Here is a 25,426-nt window from a genome sequence, read left to right on the forward strand (position 1 = left end):
TTACATGTCCAAATTTTTTTCTGTGCAACCTCACATCTGTAAGACCCACTGTTAGTCTGTCTTCTGTCATTTGTGACTGGTTGGGAGTCATAAAGCCAACAATGAATAAATTACAAGCAGAGTCAAACAAGGGCTTTATCTGTGTTAACTGAGACTGTGAATCCTGGGAAGATCCATGTGAACAGGATTAGCTTGTCATTATATGGAATTTGTTGACTGCACATTGTCAGTACTTCTATCCAGCTAAAACCTTCACTTTGTAAATAAAATATAAAGAGTATATGAGAAAATGGGTTTTCCCATCCAAACAAAGAAGAAAGAAATGCTAGCTTCACAGCTGTTCAAAACCCAAATGCATAGTTTAAGCCATGCGTGATGTCTATATGTAAATGTTAAAGGATATTAATGCCTGAAAAAATACCACTTCCACCAAACCTTTCAGAAATCACTCAGCTTGTTTCTGCCAATACTACCAAGGTGTTGATGAACTGTAAGAGTTCCTATGGACAGCAGTCAAGCATGGCTTTTTCTAATGTGTACTGTGCCACTTACATGCTCTTTAGGAATGCCAGTTTTAAAAGACCCTGTCAGACAGCTGAGGACATTAAAAAAAGGACATTTTCGCCTCTAACTGACAAACTTGGTGGCAATAATCCTTCAAGTCAGACAAAAGAGGTTTGGCACACTTAATCAAATGAAGGGATTAGCACCAAGTCTGGGAACCATGGTTTCAGCATGACTTTCTGCCTTACCAAGGGCAAAATGTGATGACAGATGAGTCTGTGCAAATCATTCAAAAGCAGAGAATATTTTTTGCACCATTATGAGATATTTTTTCTGGTAAAATGTCTGCTTGTGTGTTAAATGGGGGTAAGGAAGCCTCTCTGTATTTTTACTCTTCATCTTCAAGAATAAGCCTTTAAGAAAAAAGGAGACATGGGCTGCAAAATGCAGTAGGATAGTGAAACACTATTACAGGTGAGCCTGCAAGCTCACGTTGTGTATGGGAGCTGGTCGGGGCATCGGGTGCTTGAATGCTGCAGGAATTGTTGGTAACTGGCTGTCCATCCGTGGAAACTAAAATTGACTTGGATTCTCTCCCGTTTCTTTTCTCCCTCAGATACATTTGGAGGGTAGCCTTGTGGATGGCCCCGGAGCAGGCCAGATGGAACAGGACAGAACCAACCATGTTGACGGCAATAGATTGAGTCCATTTCTAATACCACAGCCTTCTCACGTGTGCCAGCCAGAGCCTTCTGCGGTGAAGCTACAGAATGGAAGTCCAGCAGCAGAGAGGCCTGGAGTTGAAGTAAACGGAGACCACAAGCCGCTATCCATTAAAAGCAACTATGGAGTGCCCCACCCGAAGGGAAGTCCAAACAACCGCGTGAGCCCCGACCTTTTACAAGACAAGAAAGTATATTCCAAATATATGCAAAATGGTGGGATAAAACGCACTTTTAGTGAGCCCTCTCTGTATGGACTTCATGAGAGCAAAAAAGTGAAACAAGACAAGGAGGTAAACGGAGAAAAAGCTGAGCCAGAGGATAACAGTGAAAAATCAAGCGTCTCCAATTCTTACAGTGAGAAGAAACCTGAGAGTTTTACAAGACAAGAAAATGAAGCTTCAGATTTGATACCATCTGCAAGATACAACAGTGGTGGTTCAGAAAACTCTCATGACCTCCTGATTCAGGATGAGCAGGAGCAGGAAAACATTCATTGCCACAACAGGGACATTGTCTTACTACTTAAGAACAAGGCAGTGCCAATGCCTAATGGTGCTACAGTTTCTGCCTCTTCCATGGAAAGCATGCATGGTGAACTCCTGGAGAAAACACTGTCTCAATATTATCCAGAACATGTTTCCATAGCAATGCAGAAGAACACATCTCATATCAATGCCATTACCAGTCAGGCTACTAATGAGTTGTCCTATCAGACAACGCATTCATCCCATACCTCAGGGCAGATCACTTCCCCACAGACCTCAAACTCTGAGCTGCCTCAAGTGCCAGCTGTAGTGGTTACTGAGGTCTACAACACAGAAGACTCCAGTAAACCACCTGAATTGCCGGGAAGCTGTTTGCTTCAGAAACCAGAACTACAGCTACAGCAACAGATTCCAGGCTATGATCCACACCAGTTACCCGTAGGAAGCAGTAACGTTCATGGAAGCATAGGGCAGGTTCCCAAACAAGACCTCTCTTTAAGTTCCAGCAGTAACCTGCAAGCTCAGAGCACTGCTCTGGAAAGGTACTCTGAGCAAGCAGAAAATAATGGTGCTTTCTTTACACAGAACTCAACGTTTCACAACGATTCCTCCACTCCTCCTGCTCCAGAAATGAACAGTGCACTGTCTGCCGTGGTGCAAGAAGGACACCATTCCTATGACAGCAGATGTGAAACTCTTCCTGGGAAGATAAAGAATGAAGGACAACAGGAGGGACCAATGTCAGAAAGTCCCAACCTCAGCCAACAACAACTTCACCCTCAGCAGAGACTTCTGCAGCAGGCACAAACATCACAACAAGGTGTCAGTGAAAGCAACCCACAAGCTGCTGTGGCCTCCTCAATTCAGCAGTGCCCTGAAGAAGTGACGCTGGCGTCAGAACCTCCCCTCCAAAACCTGCACGCGCGCGGAAGTGAGGGTGAGTTGCAACAACACTATCAGCATTTCCCAGGACAGAGAGAACCTGAGACTCCTCCCGACAAAGAAAAGGACCAAGTGAAAGAGCCTGTCCAACAGGCTCAACAATATTCAAAACCAGCCTGGATAGAACTGGTTTCCACGCAGTTCCGCCAGAGAGAGCCTCCCCAGAAGCCCAGCGAAGCATTACTGCGATCAATTCTTCAGTGCCAGCCAAACACAGCCCAAACAGTCTACACAAAACAGTATGCTGGAAGTCCTGATTCTTTAAAGGGGCCTTCAGGACAGCCCCGGATCCAGAAGATAATGCAACAGGAACAACTTCCTTCACTGTACAAAAGTGAGAGCTCCCAGCTGCAGCCGCATCCCCCAGCTGACCAGCAGCTGCCGTTCCAGAAACACTCACCACAGCCACAGCTCACAAAGGTGGATTCCCTACTCAAGTCCCAAGTGCAGCAACACCCTCCACAGCAGCTCCATTTCCAGGAAAGACCAGAAAAACAAGCTGAACAGCCTTTAGGAGCCCCCTTGAAACAGCAGCACTTGAATCCCCAGCCAGGGGAAAATGGGCAGTTCTTGCATTCACACATTTTGCAACAGATGCTTCAAAAACAGACACATCGGGTGCAATTGCCATGCAGTCCACAGGTAACCTCAAACCATCAGCAGTCTCTGCAAATGAAAAATAAAGACCTGCCCCGAACTGTATCCCACTCCCAAACCAATGCTGAGCAGCTTCTAGACAGGACATCCTTCAATCAGCTTAAAGTAGAGGAATCTTTCCAAGCTGGGAATAAGTATATGAAATCAAGTGCATTCCCACTGCCTCACCCTCAGCTAGGCCTAGAGCAGGTGCGTACCATGAACAACAAAGCTCCCCTGTACACTCAGAAGGCAAAGGCTAGTCTCCAGCACCCATGCCCAAACAACATGCACTTGGTTTCCGAGAAGAAAGGAAGCGCCGCCAATACAGAACGCTTTGGAGCCAACAAAATGCAGGACTTGCAACATGTTCAGTATTTTTCAAATGACTTGACCACAAAGCAAGATGTGAATCACTGTTTTCAAGAACAAGAGCAACGGACACAACAAGCCTCAGTTTTACAGCTACCGCCACTCCAGCCATCACAATGCTATGGTGCTAGTCTGAACCAAGACCTCCCGAGCAAACAAGCTCCACAGATTCCTCAGCAGTACTTACCACACAGCCAAACTGCCCCACACTCCCAAGATCAAAGAGGCTGTCATTTGCAGTCCCAGACTCCTAAGGATTTTCAAAAGCATGCTGCTCTAAGGTGGCACCTCTTGCAAAAACAGGAGCAGCAAGCATACCAGCAGCCCAAAACTGAGATTGGTCCCAGTGCAGCACGCAAGCCTATCAAAACTGAGGCTGGCACAAAGTCTAATGTCTGCATGCGTCCATCAGCTGGACAGCTGGAAAACAAAATGTGGAAAAAAACAATTAAACAAGAGAATCAGCACTTTGGCTGCGAGAACATGCAACAAAAGAGCATCATTGAGACAATGGAACAGCAGCTAAAACAGATACAGGTCAAATCACTGTTTGATCATAAGACTTTTACTCTCAAATCACCCAAACAAGTGAAGGTTGAAACAGCAGGCCCTATTACCATTCTGTCAAGAAATACCAGTGCTGCAGATTTTGACACTCAGACTCCAATCTTAGATCAGCAAGCAAACTTGTCTGCTGAGAAAACCCCGACCAAAAGAACAGCTGGAACTGTTCTCAATAATTTTTTAGACTCACCTTCCAAGTTATTGGATACTCCTGTAAAAAATTTATTGGACACACCTGCCAAAACCCAGTATGATTTCCCATCTTGCAGCTGTGTTGGTAAGTGCTGAGATGTACTAAAAACATGCTAGTTCACAGGAAGGAAATGAACCTTCAAGTTGGGATCATGGGGTTAGTTGGATGTTTTTGTTGCAAGATTTTTTTGGGTGGGTTTTTTTAGAACAGTAATTAGGGAAGACTTACAAAACTAGAATTTTATACACTTATCCCTACTCCACTTACCAACCCTACGCATGGGCCCTTTCTCGTTTCATAAAGCAAATACCTATTTGATTTTTCAGTCAGAATGCTTATGGCCTCACATCCATTCTCCTTGAGCAGTAGACACATAATAACAACATACTGATAAAAAGTAGGTCATAACTTTATAACCTAATTTATTTGTCAAGGTTAGAGATAGCATTTATAAACATATCCTGGATCCAAAACTTGAGATCCTTATGCCATTTTTTGCTCTAATAGTGAAATTGCTGAAGTTTCCCTCAGCAAAGCCTAAGCAAAAAAACAGATGTCAGATTATTCCTCACTTGTTGCAAGAGTTTATCCTCTCTTTCATGCACTTGTCTCCTGTAAGGCTAAAGAGATCAGCAGTTCTTAGAGAAGCTACACAAGCAGCACCAAAGAAAGCAGTGAGGGGAACCCTCAGTGTTTCTTCATAGGCATACCCAGTCTCCAAAAGCTGGAAAAATAAACCAGAGGGAAGCAAAGTAGAGTGATAGGCATGGCCCCATAGCCTGAGCTTCCATACAGTACTGACACTGCACACAGCCAGGTCTAACAGGCACTTTCAGACTCTAGTGGATAAACTATTCAGGCTGAGACAAAAGGTTCAGCAACAAAAAGGGGGGGGGAAGGAAATAAAAATCCTTGTTATAGTTTCAGTTACTTGGATTTTGTACCAACTATAAAAGAGGAAAGTTGAATCAATGCTCCTCCAGAATTGCAAAATGGACCTTGCTTGGGGCTATGTCTCAGAGATGATCCATGGGAACAAAAATAGGAGATAGTGTATTTCCAAAGCTACCAGGAAGAAAACTGGAAGCCAGTTCCTTGCTGTTCCTTGTTGTTTTATAAGAAACAACCTCTAAAATTTAGGTTTTTGAAAACACAGTTGTTTGTTGGTTGTTTTTTTTATATAATTTCTCCCATATAGTTGGCACAAGTTTTCTGGGAATCATTTCCATTGCTCTTTCCTATCAATACTTGCCCTTAGGAAGATTAAATTAAGCCATCCCCCCACTGACATGTTCAAGTTTATAGCATGCCTTTGTCATACTTCCCGAGGCTGTATATCAAGAGCAGCACCACCTCGTCCAGCTCTTGGAGTTAGCACGACAGAAAACATAAAGGCAACGTTCAGACATCAGGCAGCACAGCTCCAGCATCTCCTGATCCCAAGCAGAGCCTGGCCATTTCTTTCTCACTGCTGGAGCCTGCCTCCTGGTATCAAACCAAACATGTAGCATGTATTGTGACTGATGGCATGGTCCTACCTACACACTGAAAACTGAGGCCACATTCTTAGCATACGAGCATTTTGACCAAGCCTTGTGCAGGATTTCTTTCAGCAAACTGTTTTTTTCATTTCACAGTTTTTCTGTGGGTGGCAGGAATTCACTATGTAACCTTACTGGCCACTTTCTCAAGCTGTAGGTTCCTACACTGTAACATGTCTGCTGAAAAACAAGTACTGTACAGCTCAGTAACGTCAATATTTACCATTGGTATCCCATTTATCCTCCTTTTTAGATACTGGGAGAGGAGGAAGTGGGAGAAGGAGAAACAATTGTTTGTTGATAACAGGAAAACGCCTTTTGAATTTCAGTGTAGAGCCTGAGACATGAAATGACTGTTTGTGCTGGCAAAGGTCACACAGTCCCTATCACGGCTATTTGCACGATTAGCCATGTGCTTTGCATGTCTTGTACAAATTGCATGGGCATACTTTAGACCTTAGTGTTTGAAAACTTTGACCCCAGACCCATACAGCAGTATTCCAACAAGCTAGGTGTAAGCTTTGCAATGTGACATTTTACATTAAAGAATTAAGCTTCAAAGTAATAACCCTTTATTTTGTTTTAAACAGAGCAAATTATTGAAAAAGATGAAGGTCCTTTCTATACCCATCTAGGAGCCGGTCCTAATGTGGCAGCTATTAGAGAAATCATGGAAGAAAGGTAATTAGTGCAAAGGCACAGAGCAGATTAACATTTATCCTTTTGTGGATGTCAGAATTTTTCCAGCTTTTGCACATAAAGAAATAAACAACTGCAAATCAAGTAATTACTTGTAGGCTTAGCTACTCCAGTGTTGCCAACATGACGCACTGTGCTATTCACCAGAGAGTCACAATATTTGACAGGGCTAATAGTCTGCTGGCTGGCACAGGCTGCACACTTTGAGACAGACGCCAGCAAAGCCAAGCCGGAACAAGTATTCGCCAGTCTGCCAAGCAGGACGGTTGGCAATGGCTGCAAAAGCGGGCATGGAGCTGGTGGTTCCCTCTGGGCAGGAGAATGCCAGAATGTAGAAGGAGGATGAAGAGCAGAACACCAAACTTCAACATTAGTTCCCCCTCACTAAATTACTAAATATATAGTACATCCCTAAAGGGCTAAATCTGACTTGGTCACGTCCAGAGGAGTGCCACAAAATTGTTGGATAGGATTTCAGCCCAAGAATCGATAAGTGGTTTTGTGAAAAAACATCCCCTTCTTTGTAGTATTGCACAAACCCAGTCTTATCTTGATTAAGGACAATCCCTGTTATCATGTTTCATCCCGTGATGTATTTATTACATCAATGCCAACCAAATCAGGAATTTTTAAAGGCACAGAATAGATACATGATCTGTGCTATTTAAAAACACTAAGTGCAAAAACCATCACCCTTTCTAAGGTATTTAAATTAAAAGCTTTCAGAAAAGTGACTTCTGCCCTGTGAATTCTGCATTACTTGTAGCTTTTGGTGGGCACACAGTAATGACCAGATTTTTAGAGGTATCTGGGAACTCAGTTTCCCCCTAAACAAAGAAGCAAACAAAAAACTTCAGTAAGTCAGAGACAGATGGGAACCTTTACCTTAAAAATTTGGACTCCAGAACTGCAATGAAGCTGCAGCTAATTGCAGAACCAAAAGCAACTGGGCATTATTGCATTGCTGTGTCTGAGCTAAGGAGCACCATTTCTTAGCAAAGTCTGTTGGCTTGGCTCATCACTGTACAACCATGGGCCACTTGGAGCCTATAAACCCTTCAGATTAAGTTCTAAAGTCCTTTCTCTTTCTTAGTACTTCCTTCCCTGTGACTCCTGGGCAGGGCTTGCCCCAATAATTGTTTTTAGCTTTGAGAGCAGCTCAGATGCATGTAAGCTACATAAATCAGCTTCTTTCTGTGAAAAGAGGGTGAACACCGACTCTCTGGAGAAGCTCTTTACAATTTGTTATCTCCAGAGCTCCCACTGACTGGTTCATTCTTTAGTATTTACAAATAATAAATAAGAGGAAAGTCATTCCTGTCATAACATCAATTATTAGAGATGAAACTCTTTCATTTTTTTTACTTTGGAATGTAATTTTTCATCCTTAATATTGACTTCACTTTTTTCTTTTTTTTTTTTTCATTTCATTTCATGTTGGCAGAAGGAAATCCTGAGAGATTGTAGATAGCATGCATCTTCTCAGCCAGGTTCAGGAGAGTATAGCGGCTGCCACTTGAACAATGGCTAATTTTCAACTGTTCACATGGTATGAACTGTGTAATTCCCTGACTGAAGAGCTCCAGAACTCTTCAACAGTTAATTTTGTATCCCTAAGTAAAAAAAAAAAAAAAAAAAAGCCTTCATTATAAAGATATGTGTGCAGTTGGTGACACTAATCACAACTGAAGTACTTTTCACCTGGCTTCCCTTGAATATGGATTGACTTCTAAGGTATCAGCATTGCTAAACAAACCAGGATTTGGATTTAGACTTATAATTAATATTTTAGTTATACCAGAACTAATTTCTTGCAGAATCCACAGTGGATACATACATTTTACCTCTTCCTTCTCCCAGTTCCTACTTCATGCTCAGTGAGTTTTGCTCCAGTTTTAAAGCCAGTCAGCTTTTGCCTGAAAGCAAGCATGACAAACATCAGGCACAAATTCCTTTGTGACAGCTGAAAATATTTGAGACAAAGTCCATTTCATTTCTAGTGTGTAATGTACAACATGTTTCTATAGAGGCATCTGCACAGTTGTCCTGCAATCCAGATGAGAAAACTGATAGAAAATGTTAAGATTTAAAAATGTTTTTTTAATGTGGTTAATTAAAGAAGCAAAAAAATACTAACATGCAAGCCTAAGTAGGAAAAAGTGACCTAACAGTTGCCTGCAGAACATGTGCACTACAACTAGATTTTATTTGTATAATTTCCTGTGACACTGAAACTTCACAATGAGATCACATCTAAAAATAAGCATTTTTCATTTCCTTGGCAGGACAAAACTTTAAATACAAATATTGACCCTTAAATATGTCACCAAGATTTTAGTGCAAAAACAAGAGGGAAAAAAGGTCAGAAGTTCCCAAGGCATCATTAAATGGCTGCATAACAGGAAGGAACTATCTTGACTGCTTTATAGGTAACAGGCAAAGAACAAGGAGACTGTAATTTAGTCTCCACTCTTGGCTATTAAAAAGAAAAGGGTAACGCCAATGAGAGTGGCAGAATTCAAGAAATGGTGATGGAAGTGCAGTTTGCCCAGTCCACAACATGCAGCTGAGTCTGTAACACTAAGTAATTCACAGCTCAGTCTGTAACGCTGCAGTCACTGCAGTTTCTGTCTCTTGGCCTCCCCTGAGACCTGAGATGCAAACAGCCTAACAGGTCTGACACTTGTTACTGAGTTAAGATTTGCTTCACTTGGTGTTTGCCACATATTTCCACCTGATCCATTAGAGGACATGGAAAGCAGATCCCATTTGCTCTGGGTAACAGCATTCCTTGCACATGGAGCTGGATTCTGCCTTGACAGCATAATCACCTTGACTAAAAGCTTCAGCAAGAACTGAGCTTGCCCCCCTTGGTCACTAAAAGACACACACAAATGGCATCATTTGAGGGCACCTTGTGATCTTAACTGAAGTATAGAAGTCGGGTAGAAGTAAATAAGTAACAATTTATGAGCAGATGATGAAGTAAATAAAATAGATATGATGCAAATTAATGATTTAACTGATTCACACTTTATCTAAGCCAGAAACAAGCACAGAAAATCAGTAGAGTGACTATTGCATGCCAGCTGTTCCATGACAACTTAATTATGTACATTTCAGAGAAAAAACTTTCACCCAGAAATAAAAGAAAAATATAAAATTCCTCACCAAAATAAATTTTTTTTTTTTTAAAAAATCCACTTTTCAAAATGTCATCTATAACAAATGCTCCAAAGAAGTTTGGGAATATTAATGTAATATTGAAAATTTTTACCCATGCATGTGATATATAAAGACATTTGCTTCTCTTAATATATCAATACACTACTCTACTAAAATCAGCAAAATAAACCACACTGCACACCTTTCCCTGTAATTAATAGTTTATTTTTCTAACATAAGACTGGCAAATGTGCTCCATCTTTTTAGTGTTCATGCAGAACCAAATGAATCTGCTTACTGTACATATTTTTGTTTGTTTAAGATTTGGACAGAAGGGTAAAGCTATAAGGATTGAGAGAGTTGTCTACACTGGGAAAGAAGGCAAAAGTTCTCAAGGATGTCCAATTGCTAAATGGGTAAGTGATGTACACAAATTAATCCAGTTCAGTATGATGGTTTATGTAAGCTGAAAGCAGTGACATGTCCTTCTGTGAGCTGACACCATGAAACTTAAAATAGCTCGATGGCAGCAGTACTACAGGATGCCCGTAGCCTGCTCCCACCCATCTCTCACTCCATTTACTTGTTGCACGGTGAATAGCGAGACTAAAATGTGGCTTAAAGATATGAAAACCTAAGAAAAAAGGCACTTTTGCTTAGATTTAAGATTCACAACACCAGACATTTGCATTGCTGTTTAATTTTAGCTTACAAGTATGTCCAGTAAGTGCACACTGTAATGCTTTTAAAATAGGGTATTTTAAAATACTCCCAGTTTGAGAGAGGTGTTAGGGCATCCTCTTGTCAAACACTGTTGTACTTTGGCACAAATTACTGAGTGGTTTGGATCGGCTGGGGAAAGACAAGATGAGGAAAAACTGATGCATTATTATAATCTTTATGCATGCCAGACTGCACCTTTTTTTTCAGAAATGCTCTTACTGCTTATGCTACTGGAAGGATCCTGTCTTATTTTAAAATTATCTACTGCTTTCCTCTCATCACTGTAATGTCTATATGTAGTAAGACCGAGTCACAAAACAGTGAGGTTGATTACAAATTTAGCTGCTTAAGTTGGAAGGGGAGAGAGCTTCCATGTCCTAAGAACAGGTGTCCACAATCCAGTTCTGTGCTGGGAGACACCTCACTGCTCACTTCCTTTTGCTCACCAATCAAACTGGGCCACAACCATAACACAGATTCAGGAGAGTACTCCTGCTGAATCAGAGCATAGGGAATACCTTTACAAAGCTGTTTTCCACCACCATGGCTTTCCATGCCATCAGTCAACCTCTTAAGAGTCAGCTTCGTTAAACAGAAAGGGTAGCCCTGGCCTACATCACGAAGTGCCAGAAACAAAGAGGAAGACAAAAGTAGAAGTAACCTCCACACACACGCACTTATGCTGAGGTGTCCAATTCTCCTGCTCTACCCATTAAGAAATGCACTGTTTGTGTTGGGGCTCTGGGGTGTGTGTTGCTGTGCATGCAGGTAGTCCGCAGAAGCAGTCAGGAGGAAAAGCTGCTCTGCTTGGTGCGCGAGCGAGCAGGCCACACGTGTGAGACGGCCGTGATCGTGATTCTCATCCTGGTCTGGGAGGGAATCCCAACAAGCCTGGCTGACAAGCTCTACTCCGAACTCACCGACACCCTGAGGAAGTACGGCACGCTCACGAACCGGCGGTGTGCCCTAAACGAGGAGTAAGTGGAGCAAAGGGGGTGCTCACCAAACTTGCACCAAACCATCGTCAGCCCCGGACCCAACACCTATGCCCATGCTATTACCCTGAAACATGTATAACCTTCTCAGCTATTTCAGGTGGTTTGGAAGCCCACAAACCTTGTAGGAGAAGCAAAATAAACATTCCTATAAATAGGAAAAAACATCTTCCCAGAGTTGTGAAGCATCTCAGCAGGGGCCAGGATAGCAGATACTTCAACCCTGAAATAAAAGCTAGATGCATTGAATCATACTGTAAGCCTAGAGAAGCCAGCCTCAGTCTAAGCAAATTGCACTGTATCATTTTCCCATGCCTTTCTGAGAGAGAAGAACATTTAGACCAAAATTACCATAGCTGTCACTGTGTGTTACTTTGACTTCATGGGTAGAGTCATATTTCAAAAATTATTGCTCAGCCCCTGCCAGAGGGCTCCCACATTCTTGCAGTGCTGTCAGCATAAGCCCCTCAGGTGCCATGAATATCAGTACCTAACAAGGCACCACACAAACATATCCTCTTCCAAGCAAAGCCCAGTTTCTCACAGAAGTGTACAAACCCCATAGACCCTGCTTTGTAACCATGAAATTATTCACTATGATAAATTTTTCTGCTATAGTGTGTACACCTCCCTTTTCCATTTCTTCATTTTTTACTGATGGAAGATGATCTGTACCCCTGATTCCCCACAGAGCTGGCAGAACGCCGATGCCCACTGCGGGAATGCTCCAGGGTGACCTGTCTGCTGCTAACAGCTGTATTCTCTTCTAGACGGACTTGTGCATGTCAAGGGCTGGACCCTGAAACTTGTGGTGCTTCATTTTCCTTTGGTTGCTCCTGGAGCATGTATTACAATGGTTGTAAGTTTGCCAGAAGCAAGATTCCAAGAAAGTTTAAGCTGATGGGGGACGACCCAAAAGAGGTTGGTGTCCATTTCTAAAATGAGCCTCGTTTGCAAGGAAATGTTGTCTGTCACTCTGTAAATAGAGATACAGTACCAGAGAGCAGGGGCCAGAGGCCTCCCTGGATGGTGTATAAGTAGGATAATTAAATAACTGCCAGTCAAAAACGATTGATTTCAGTCACTGAGCCAGCTGAATTGACTGTCCAAATTCTGACAGCTGGTAAAAGCCCTGAGACTTGAAACTATGTTTGCAGGCTTTCACAGTTAGAGGAGAGGGCACGGCCTGAATAATTCTGGCTGTATTAGCCCTGCAATTGGGCGTTCCCCAGTGGCACCGTGGAAGGTTTACCAGCTAATGGCACATGACACTGCCACTGGGAACCAGAGCAGACTGGTTCAATGGAGACAAACATGATGAAACTCTGAGAGGATAATAGGAAGAAGATGGGAAGACTCATTCTACATACAGTCCTGCCCCACTGAATGTTTCCAGACTGGACTCTGTGTCACAGCAAACTGGCACATGTTTAAAATGCGTCAGAGTAACAGACATTGACCTTAGCCTGGACACAATATACCTCTAAACTTATGACTGCAGCAACTCCTGGACACCTCCAGCGATTCATGTGAAGCTCCAGTGGCCCAGTCTGTTTTCTGGAAAACACATGCAAATTTAGTCAGCACAAATAGGAATCTCACCAATAAAAACTAGAAGTTACATTAATAAATGGTAACCTACAGGCCATATAAAAGCTCCAAATTCCTGCAGCAGCCACAAGGTCACAGCGAGATATTTTTTGACAATTTCATAATGTCATTTTAGACTCACAAACTGGGATATGGTCCCATGGTAGGAGCTACAAACCAAACACATGCCTCTCTGAAACCTGTTTTTTCACAGTTCTTCACACCCTTCTAAAATACAAACACTCCTAAAAACAAGTATATCACTCCAATATGCCACTGTTCTTTATGCACTTGAAATTAAAAATAAGGGCCTTGCAAAGTGAGGGTTTGAATTTGGGATTCTCATCCTGAGAGGATAGGGAAAAACTCTGGAGTATGTTATTAGATTTCTTTATTTTTAAAGAGTCTTTTATTTTGAGAGTGTACATCTTATAGAAAAAAAGAAATGTGGTAATTCCTACCTCCATATCACCAATTACTAGATGCATCCGTGATTCTTCATTGCTTAAGAACTGGGAAGTTTTTGAAGGCTGAAATATTACAATATTTTTAAATTGCTGCACATACAGATATTTCAGGGTTTCAAAGTACTGTCATTGCAATGTGCAAAACTCTTAAATTAGCTAGATTTACTTGATGGACCATTCTGATGTTATATCTCTCAAGCTTTCTGAAGGATGTTATTTTCCCAAAACTCCAATAGGGAGAATAATGAGGATTACCACAGTTAGATCTAAAACACCTTCATGATGAAGAATGTGATTCTTCTTAACACAGAACAAATTATGATTACAGTATCCTCTTGCAAAGATCCTACTACTCTGCTTTAATTGCTTCATTCCTTTAAGGGCTGTGGAACAATAAAATTAAAAGGAGATTCACAACAGTTACTGTCTAATCAAGAATGATAATGGTCTAGACCTTTGCACAAGCATCAGAGTAAACATAATTGTGTAAAGAGCCTAACTGCTTAGATCCCAGGCATACAGTATGGAAATGTCATTGAATTCTATTTCATCTCCTAACAGGAAGAAAAACTAGAATCCAATTTGCAGAATCTGTCAACCCTGATGGCACCCACCTACAAGAAGCTTGCACCCGATGCATATAACAACCAGGTATGATAGGGGAAAAAAGGAAATGGAGAAGTCATGGAAATAACCTGATTTTTACCACACTTCCTAGTGCTTCAGCCTTGCAACAAACCATTATGTATATTTTGTGCCAGCATTTCTTTGTCATGAGGGAAAAGACAAATGGAAATGAACAATTCCACTAAAAATGCTTTCACAAGTAAAACTAGCAGAATTTGGTCCACTAAATAGAACTAATCATTTCGCTACATCAACACAGTAAAATTACTTCAGTCTTCAGCTCTAACACATAAATTTTTGGATTTAGCAGGAGTTACCACCTAAACTAGCAAAACTGCCATGAAGATGGCGTGAGATTGGCAACAGTGCCAGAAGGCAGTGCATCATACTGCACTCCAGTCCTGAAGCCACAGTTTAACTTCTGCTCTCTCAAGCAGCAGATGAATTTAGTTTTCACCAAAATAGCCATGATAAACATGCTTTTTAAGGGAAGTTTTATATTTGAACACTGAGCCCTGTGTACGCACACGAGTGCCTGTACCAGCCTTGTTGCGTGAGGGGATTGTGCGCGTGTATTTTCTGTGTATCAACTGTTTGCAGACACAAGCACATTCAGAGCCTTGATGATGTTACCAGTGTGGCTGTGTCTCATCTACATTTCATTACCAAACGTCTTTCAGACAGTTACATCAAAATTTGACAACATACCACTTGCAAACATATAACTGCTAGCCTTCGTTTTCATTGCTCGGGTTCCCTACTATTATGAACACTCACAGAATTTACAGTTTCCAAACTATCAACATCTACTGCAACCTGTGACATCATCTTGCTTCCCTGTTGACAGCATTATGCAACCAGCACAAGACAGATTTTCAACTGTAACAGAAACAGTAAACGAACGCAGAACTGTCCGTTATTATCTACTGTAAAATTCACTCCTTTACTGCATATTTAGTAGCAGCTAGACAGGGTAAGCAGATTCGGTACAGACTTACCCAGCTTTACTTACCTGATCAGATAATATTTGAAGACTCGCTATGGAGAAAACTATGGCTGTGTGCCCACTAGCTGTGGTTATCTGTCCAAATATCTGAGAGACATTCTGCAAGAGAAAAAAGGAAGAGGAAGAAGAAAAAATGAGGGGGTGGCGAACAATAAAATGGTTCTTTGCTTGGGCTGCTTTTCTTTTCCCACAAAAATTCACGAGAGAACTTTTCTCCAAGTAAGCTGTGGTCCTCCCCAACATTTATTGAAAATACATGTTTGTACAAGCTTCAATTTTTACCTTATGTAATAAGGCATGTATATAGTTTGGCCTATTTCAGAAGATTCCCATAAATCTTGTATTTTTGGGGAAACCATCATCAAGCTATGGTCAGTGGCTTTAAAGAAAGATTATCAAGTTCTAATTTGTATGATATTGTAAAAGGTTCTAAAAACAAAAAGCCCTAAAACCAATCACTCTTTAAATTCTGAAATTTCAAATTCTTGGATATATTCTAATCCAAATCTGGACCGCTTCTGGATTAAAGGGTCTGCTTTCCCAACTGGACCCAACACAACATCTCAGAGAGCAGTTGCACCAATATAGTATAATCAGACAATTATAGTCTGGCTAACATTTCAGACCACTCACTTTTAATTCCAAAGAAGTTTACACATTTCAAGTTTTGCTCTGCTTTTATTTTCAAATTCCAGGGAAGTAAATAATTCAAATTTAAAAATTAAATGTGTGAGCAAACAATGTATTTTTAGTGATGTTGAATCAAGACTTGGCAAAACTTACTGATTTAACCTGAACTTAAAATGGGATCCATTAAGTTGCACTAAGTGTAGATGTTTTGTGTATTCACTTGAAAGATTCAGGAATTTCAGCAAAGCATTTTACAAATGTGGTTTCATTTTTTTAATTTTCTAAATAAAATATGAAACCATCATTTTTCTAAGGCTTGATCTTCCATTAAAAAATCCTTTCTTTTTATGTTAGATTTATTGTTGCATTATGAATTCTTTATAAATCTCCTTAATAATGAGTGCATGGGTACAAAATACTGTCTGGACTGAATTCTCTCTCTTTTTAGTCAGGGGTTAGAGTTGTACTTAAGTTAATGAAATACATGTTTAGCATGCCAAAATATTACAAATCAAAAAGCAAATTATTATTTTTCATGAAGTAATTCTGAAGTCAGTTTTCTACAGCCATTTTCCCTTAATAGCTTGGTATACTTCCAGTCTACACAATCATATCACTCTCACAGTGCCAGTCACGGAAACTGTGCGCTGCATTTGTCATGTTAAAACACCAACCACTGGCAGAAAATCAAAAGTAATACATGAGGAAAAGTATTATTGGCTAATTTCACAATCATGCCAGAGAAGGTAACAGGGAACAAAGCAGTGAGGAATAAAGCATGGATACGAAATTGCCATCAAATTGCTTCATTTGATGTGCCTTCAAGATCTGTTTGTTGTCACCTCCAAGACGTTAGGGAGACCTGCACGTTGTCACAGCGGAGCATTCGTTGCTAGTTGGGTGCTAATTCTGGAGCATCCAGCTTGGCTGCAGTGAAACCTGTCCTGTCTCTCCAGATCGAGTACGAACACAGAGCACCTGAGTGTCGCCTGGGTTTAAAAGAAGGTCGCCCATTCTCAGGGGTCACTGCCTGCCTGGACTTCTGTGCTCATGCTCACAGAGACTTGCACAACATGCAGAACGGGAGCACACTGGTAAGTCTGTGACGTGTAACAGCCTCCTTACTCCAGCACTCACCTCGTGTCTTCAACACGTTATCTCCCGCCTGTTTAAATTTATGCCTGCCTAATGCAGATTGCTAAAAAACCCAGAAACATTAAGCAATAACTGAGCTAGCTTATTATCCCCTACACAATTTTTCTTTCAACTGAGATACTGTATTAAAGAAAGGTTTAATACAGAACTGGTGAAAGAGGAACTGTGAAGACAATGGAAAGAAGATCTCAACAGGGCTGAAATGGCTGTTTCTGTGTTGCTGGCACAAAATGGTTTATATTTGTCCCCTTGAAATACTTCTTTTCTAACAACTTTGGATTATATCTACTAATAAAGTGGAAACAAACAACTTCTTTCCAAGAGGGTTTTGAAAGTTTTGAATTTTATTCCTGCTTGGGATGAGCAGAAAGTCTGCAAGACTTGCCATCCTTTGCATTGTACATGCACTCTTTACTCTCTTCAGTTCTGATTTCTAGCATGTACAGCAAAGGCTGTAGAAGATACTAGAAAAGCAAGCTGGTTTTCCATGTGTACTGGATTATTTCTGTTCCTTGCCTGCTATCTCTGTGACAATACAGTTGGGGCAAATATGAGAAAGAATACTCTTCAGTTTTGAGTAATCATCATAGTTGTAGTTTGAAGCAACTACCTAGATTCACAGTGCAGCTCTTATTACAACCAAATAGAGCATCTGCCTCTTTAATTCCAACTAAATTTTTCCTGTTTCCAGGGTCTGACTTAATTGTCAAGTTAATCACCACCAATACATTATACATTTCCAGCTGAACTTTCCTCCTAAAACCAGCTGATGTAATGATTTTGCCACAGAATATGTCCATCAGCATCTTTTTCCACCAAGATCCACCCAATACCTGTTTTAGCTGGAACTAACACAATGAGCTTGCTGCATGACACAACAGTAACTTTCTTAAATCTTATTATTAACATTACAGTAGTTGGCTCCTTCGCAAAGTCTTGGAAGCTACCACTGACTGGGAATGAAATACAATGCCAGTATGTTATATTGCACGCTATCTCTAATAGGTAGCTACCTCATGTGTTGTAGTGAAAAAATCTTCAGGTGAGTACAAAGTCCCAGGTCCCACTGCTTTAGCTCTCTGGCCACAGCACGATGGATTACAGTTTATTTCACATGAGGGTAGTCCCTAACTATAATGTCCATTTCAGCACAAGTAAAAGAAATAGATACATGTACCTTCTGTTTCTCTTAACACCATCCAACAGAGTAATGGAAGGAATGAAATTGCAGGCTTGTGATATGCATAAATTGCACAGAAACTTGTAGTTTACAAATAGCTTGCCAGATGCCAATGCTGACACTGGCAGGGCAAGGCAAAATGCAGAGACAGTGTTTCAGATCTCTAATACACCCTTCCTACAGGTTTGCACACTAACTAGAGAAGACAATCGTGAAATTGGCCAAACACCAGAAGATGAGCAGCTCCACGTGCTCCCGTTATACAAAGTCTCTGATGTGGATGAGTTTGGAAGTGCTGAAGGCCAGGAGGAGAAGAAGAGGAACGGCAGCATCCAGGTCCTTACCTCCTTTCGCCGAAAAGTAAGGATGTTAGCAGAGCCCGTTAAGACCTGTCGGCAAAGGAAGCTGGAAGCAAAGAAAGCAGCTGCAGAAAAGCTTTCCTCCTTGGAGAATGGGTCTAGCAAAGCTGAGAGAGAGAAGTCTGCTGCAGCACGCAACAAGCAAGGCAACTCTGAAGTGGGAGGTCATGCAAAGCAGCTAGCAGGTAAACACGTGAATATGGTCAGGATCTTTATCAACAGCGGTAAGCTTCCTAGAAACCAGGGCCATTTGTAATCAATCTCAAGAAAACCATTATTCAGCCCAAGAACGTATTGAAGTAAAAAGGCAAGAGAATTCTTGAAAGTGAATATCAATAATGTATATTTATAAATACTAGAGTGCTGAATTTGGTGCAACTCCGGAGAAGAAAAAAAAAGAAAAGTTGCAATGAGAAATCCTTTACTGTTGGATAGTTAACACCTGTAGAAATCTGGAAGCAAACTCTGCTTGTCATCCAGTGTATTGTAAAGTATCTTTAAAAGACTAGTAGTGCTAGAAGCCATGAAGAGAAGTGTGCGATGCTGCTGCCAAAGAAAGAATGACCTACACATCACTCGATGTCTGCCACTGTAACAGAGAACCTCCTAATTTGAGGGGATTCAAGCATAACCTCTTTACCAGTATTTATACTCTGCCTCAAGACCAAAAGCAAAACAGGTTTTCCTTAGTGGAGTAAGAGTTTAAAAATCCACTCAACAATCCCTGGCAGTTTTCATCAGTAGATTTGAGAGTCCTGAGCAAAGGGGTTCATCAGGACTAATTTATTGTTACAGCAGTTTTCTCAGAGAGGAAAAAAGCAATACATCCAAGGCCACCCAGAAGGTCACTGAAATACCTATGAATAGAAGTCAGCTGTCCCATGACCCAGGATAGGGTTGTGACCATTAAACGATGGCATTGCACTTTAATGAATTATATTTTTGCTCTTACAACTTCAGTTAATCTCACCTATTACTGCACTGTTCTGTCTATCAGTGAATGTTGTTTTTTTACATAAAGTTAGGGACATATTTTAAAGACAGTTCTATTCATATAGATGAGAAGAATTAGATATTCTTGGGGGAAAGGAAGTAATTTTGTGCACGGCTGTTTGGGAGCACTTTGATGCCCCCTTTCATGGACTTAAAAGATGATTCAACTCTTTGGATTTTGTGCATGTGACTCTGAACAGATTGCACTGTCCTCTTTTCCCCGTTGCCACTAACATCTGATCTCACTGGATATTTGCCAAAAAAGAAGAGTAGACTTAGTATTTATTCGGCTTTTTAATTAAAGGATTGTGTTTGAGGTCTGAGAAAGGGAGTCTCTGTTAATGCATCATATGATATACTTTTCTTAGATATTTCATAGATACATGTCATGAAAAGTCTTATAAACTATGTTACTTGTTGGGTTGTTGTTTGGGTTTTTGGTGTTTTTTTTTCCTAAAGCTGTTTGTTGTGTGGTTGTTTGTTTTTTTCCTTTTCACATCTACAGATCTTTTACGTCTTTCAGGACCAGCCACACAACAACAGCAGCAGCAGCAGCAGCAACATCCACAGCGCACTCTCCCTAACAACTCTCAGTCAAATCCTATTAATTCTTACTCGGGTTCAGGTTCTGCAAATCTCTATGTAAGGTTGCCTAATTCAGCCAATGCTTATCCAAACTCATCATACACTTCAGATCCCTACAGAGGGTCCAGTCCCATGAACCTCTATACAACCTCATCACAGCCTGTGGGGTCTTATTTGAATTCTTCCAGTCCCATGAACCCTTATTCGGGATCATTAAGTCAAAATAACCAATATCCACCCTACCAATGCAATGGAAACATACCTATGGACAACTGCCCCTCTTACTTGGGCTCCTACCCTTCCCAGCATCAGCACATGGACTTCTATAGTTGCCAGAGCCAAGACTATATGTCTAAACTAAGTCTACCACCCATTCAAACATTATACCAGCACAGGTTTGGGAATAACCAGAGTTTTGGTCCCAAGTACTTGAATTATGGAAACCAAAATATGGAGGTAGACTCCTTCAGTAATTGCACCATTAGACCTAATGTACACCACGTAGGGTCTTTTTCCTCTTACTCCACCCATGAGGCCAATGGTCATTTTATGGAGGTTGCCTCAAGGTTAAAATCTAATCTGAGTAACCCGAGCATGGATTATGCCTCCACGAGTAAAACAAGTGAACATCATCACGTGCAACCCCCTCCTCATTTACCACACGACTACCATTCTGCTCCAAGTATGTTTAGTAGTCCTCCTAATTCACTGCACCTCCAAAATAAGGATAATGAAATTATTTCACATGCAGTTAATGGTTTGTCTAACATGCTTCCAGGTCAAAACCATGACAGGACTACTCCCCAGGGTGGTTTAGATAAAACTGATGTGCTGAATCCAGAAAAAACAGAGGATCCCGATGAAGTCTGGTCAGATAGTGAGCAGAACTTTCTGGATCCAGAAATTGGAGGAGTGGCAGTTGCTCCATCGCATGGGTCAATTCTCATAGAGTGTGCAAAACGTGAGCTCCACGCAACAACTCCCTTAAAAAACCCCAACAGGAACCATCCCACCAGAATATCCCTTGTCTTTTACCAGCACAAGAGCATGAATGAGCCAAAACACGGTCTGGCTCTGTGGGAGGCAAAGATGGCTGAGAAGGCAAGAGAGAAGGAAGAGGAATGTGAGAAGTACGGTCCAGACTATGTGCCTCAGAAATCTTACGGCAAAAAAGCGAAGCGGGAGCCTACGGAGCCACACGAACCCTCTGAGCCAACGTACGTGCGCTTCATCAAGTCTCTTGCACAAAGGACACTGTCGGTCACCACAGACTCCACAGTAACTACATCTCCATATGCCTTTACACGGGTTACAGGGCCTTACAACCAATATATCTGACTTCACACCTTTGCTGGTTACCTCATTCGAAAAAATACCTTGTCAGTAGGGTAGTAGTTCTTTAGGTTTTGGGGGAGGCAAGGGTGGAGAAGAAAACAGTGTTTTTATGGAACTCATCGGTGGAAAAAGCCTCACCACACCAGCAAAAAGAGGTAATCTCACTAGCGCACTTATTTTCCACTGATTTTTAAGTGGTCACAGATGGCACGTAGGAAACAAGACCAAAGCATCCTATGCAAAAAACAAAAACAAAAACAAAAACAAAAAAACAAACAACAAAAAAGTGTTTCACAATTTACATTTGAAAACACTGGCTCCATTACTGAAAGAGAAAATCTGCAAATGGATTTTTTTTTTCTTACAGTTTTGCACATCTGTGGCCACTTTTAATGTCATCAAGTTTGCATAGTCATGAAACAGGAGCAAAAAAAAAACCCTAAAAAAAATACTGTAGTATTACAACTGCAGGAATCTTAAAATAACATCTGGTGCTGAATCTATGATGTACTGAAATACTGGAATTATGGCTTTTTAACATGCAGTTTTTACTGTAATCTTATTAGTCTTTTGATTTTATTTAACAAAGTAGGTAAGTATAAAACATAACTAATAGACAGCAAAACACTGAATTTGTTCGAATATTCTAAAACCATGGTGCTATCTAAGAGAATGGTGTCTTTATTTTATCAGTCAAACAGTTAATGCCTTTTAACAAAATGTCAATGATGTAGTCAACTGTTCTTCAGCAACAGGGAGGACCTTTTCATTCATGTATGTATTGAATTTACCTGGTGTTAAAATAAGCTTACTTTTTAACATATGGGAATTACAAAGACCTCTGGATTTTGCTCATCCAGTCAAGTCCTAGAAAAGGACAATAAAATATAGAGAGAGATATTTTTTTTTAAATAGTGTTTCAAAAGCACTTTGTCTACCTAAGCTTGGCAACTTGAACAATGCTAAGGTACTAAGACATTAAAAAAAAAAAAAAGAGTTTACTTTGATTTTAAAATGCAAAGATAATTTTTTTAAACTAAAAAAGCTTTTAAATACTTTTGGTTTAGCCATGCATCTGCTAGTGGGCTACATATCCATTTTTAATACAGTCAGTTATGATAAAAATGGGGCTTACTGGATATAAGGGAATACTTTAGTACACAAAACACATCTTTTTCTGGTGCTCATCTCACACAGCTATACTGTAAACTGTTTTCTACAATTATTATGACAAGTTCATTGCTCAAATATGTACAGTTTTAAGGAAAGAATTTTATATTAACCACAGGTAATAATTAGCAGCATGCGACAAACTACAACTAGTTAGCTTGGGCTTCTGCTGTTTTTAGAGATCTGTACGCTCCCCAAATATCGAATGGCAGATTGCTTTTGTGTTGATAATTATGTACATTGTGGTGCAAGTCATTTCTCGGTGCAAGTGTCCTCTTTTCCAGGAAGATTGAGCAGACCGATGCCTACACAAGATGAATGAAACAGGGTTAGTTCTGCGTGATTCCGTTGATTAAATAGAAAAAAAAATAGGCAGCTGGCTTGCTGTGGTGGTTTTAAATCATTAATTTCTATTAAAAAAAAAAAGCAGGAGAGTTGTATAGTAAATTAAATTGTAAACAAAACTTTTTTTAACGCAATGCTTTAGTATTTTAGTACTGTAAAAATATTAAATCTATATATATTTGGGTTTTGAGCTGAATTCACATCATGGTGCTACTCAGCCTGCTACAAATATATCATAATGTGAGCTAAAAATACATTAAAAGGTTTGAGTGATGTTCCTACTTGTCATATACCTCAACACTAGTTTGGCAATAGGATATTGAACTGAGTGTGAAAGTTTATATATTGTATACCATCTTTTTCCCCCAACAGCCTTTGAAAAAACAAACAAACAAAAAACTAAACAAAAAAAAACTCTTGATACTTGACATTTTAGCAAGTATAACTTGAATTTCAACTTTTTTTTTTTTTACTTTTTTTTTGGTTCTAAAAATTCAGGGATATTTCAGCTCATGTTCTCCTATGCCAACGTGTCACCTGTGTGTATGTAAAGCTGTTGTAGGTTAAATATATTATTCTTGGGTTTTTTGTTTTGTTTTGTTCTTTTTTTCAGGGATTTAATGTTTTTCTTTTGAATCCCTTCTCTTATTTTTCTTGTACATGTATTGTGTAACTAAAACTAATTTTGTAAATTCGTTAGCTCTTTTTATTGTAATGGAAGTGTTTAAGAGATTTAGAATGTTTTGACTGTTTCAAATGAATAAACAAAAAGAAAGTAGAATGCACTGAGCTGATTAAAGGGAAAAATGTAAGGCAGGGGTTTGGCAAGTGACTGTTTGCTAGAGTTGTTCAAGTCACTCTCTAAACAAGGCTTCTTGGATACTGTAATAAATAAAATAAAATATAAAAAGGTACAGTCTGTACAAGGGCTTCCCTAAACATGCAAACCTCCATGTCCCAGATATATCTTGTGCAATATACTGTAAGATAAAGTTTGGTCGAAAGAAATTCTAACTAAAAGAATCACAACCTGACTCAAGTAAATCAAAGGAGGCCTTTGGGTTTAATGGTCAAATATTTATTATGGCAGTTTTGGTTTTTAATTCTCACTCTGTGACTCTACCCACTGCATTGAAACAAAAGTTTTGCCTTTTTTTTAAAAAAAAATAACAATGATTATATGTCAGATTAATTAAATCATTATGTATCTTCATCTTTTGGTGATTTTTTTAAAGTCCTATATACTTCACGTAATCCATAGTAGATGTTTGGTTAATGTGCCGTGCACCGTCATTTGCCAAACTGCTGGCAGCAGGAACAGGAAGCTTGGTTGGTGAATCGGTTTTGTATTGTACATACGTGAGCTGTAATTTGTGGTGTACAGAACCCTGCCTCAGTTGGAACGAATGACAAAGCAGACAGAGTTGCTTGTATAGGATTATCAGGTTGACTATAGCCATACTTGAAGATGCTTCTGAGTGGTGTCAACTTTACTTGAATGAATTTTTCATCTTGATTGACGCACAGCGGTATAAAGTTCACTTCTAAAGCTAGTGGTTAACTTGTGTAGGAAACTTTAGCAGTTTGACACTAAGGTAATGAACTTCTGTGTGCATTTTCTATGCTTATGTTCTACTTTTTTTTTTTTACTTTAGTTTCATTCATTTTCATGAGATGTTTGGTATGTCTATAAAAAGAATCTGAGGATGGTTATAAATACTGTAAGTATTGTAATGTAATGCAGGTTATTTGAAAGCTGTTTATTATTATATCATTCCTGATAACGCTGAGATGTGGGTGTTTTTAATAAAATTTATATTTATTTAATGCACTTTAAGTCTGTCTTGCAGAAACTTGTCTTTCCTTGCAATTTTTATCAGCTAACAACAAAGCAGGCCCACCTCCCCACATCAGTTCCTCCCACCTCCATCTCCCTCAGCTCAATCATCAGTCAAACAAAATGCATCACTCGGGACTCCAAAACAGGCAGTCTAGGCATCACATTTATTCCTAGTTCTGCTTTGACTCTAACAGGTTGGGATGCAGGCTACCTAGCGCAGGCTACCTAGCCCAGGCTACTGCTCCTTAAAATCTGTGTTTACAGTGAAGGAGGGAGGTATTTTTGTGAGTAGGAAGAGGGAGTAGAGTGTCACTACTGATTTTCTATTGGTGTTTGTGTACACAAATGAATATGGTGTATTTGCTGTTGAATTGCCCCGCTGCTCACGTAACAGCCACAAATACACACTTGGCAGAGCCAGGACAAAGGGGAGACTCTAGGGATTCACTGGTTGCTTTGGGGTATTTATCTGGTTATGCATTTTCTACTTGATTTCAAATTACTCCCAAATGGCAGGATGCTCCAACAAATAGAACTAGGGAAGGGTTAGATTGGATATTAGGAAAAATTTCTTCACCAGAAGGGTTGTCAAGCATTGGA

General features: G+C 40.2%; 1 protein-coding gene across 2 annotated transcripts in view; it reads left to right on the forward strand.

The window, feature by feature from the left end:
- TET2 (tet methylcytosine dioxygenase 2) overlaps window positions 1–24,819 on the forward strand; it is a 71,664-nt gene extending 46,845 nt beyond the window's left edge. The window contains exons 2-10 of one of the 2 annotated variants that reach the window (XM_017833534.1): window positions 1,121–4,505; window positions 6,553–6,643; window positions 10,149–10,242; window positions 11,318–11,526; window positions 12,315–12,465; window positions 14,163–14,252; window positions 16,821–16,958; window positions 18,383–18,743; window positions 20,057–24,819. In XM_017833534.1, the coding sequence (XP_017689023.1) occupies window positions 1,121–4,505; window positions 6,553–6,643; window positions 10,149–10,242; window positions 11,318–11,526; window positions 12,315–12,465; window positions 14,163–14,252; window positions 16,821–16,958; window positions 18,383–18,743; window positions 20,057–21,474 (5,937 nt within the window). In that variant the 3' untranslated portion in view covers window positions 21,475–24,819. The remainder of the gene's footprint in view (window positions 1–1,120; window positions 4,506–6,552; window positions 6,644–10,148; window positions 10,243–11,317; window positions 11,527–12,314; window positions 12,466–14,162; window positions 14,253–16,820; window positions 16,959–18,382; window positions 18,744–20,056) is intronic. The other variant, XM_017833535.1, reaches the window with a different exon arrangement.
- Window positions 24,820–25,426: the final 607 nt, after the last annotated feature.

Source organism: Lepidothrix coronata, unplaced genomic scaffold (genome assembly GCF_001604755.1).
Source record: "Lepidothrix coronata isolate B3197 unplaced genomic scaffold, Lepidothrix_coronata-1.0 Scaffold215, whole genome shotgun sequence".
Taxonomy (NCBI): Eukaryota; Metazoa; Chordata; class Aves; order Passeriformes; family Pipridae; genus Lepidothrix; species Lepidothrix coronata.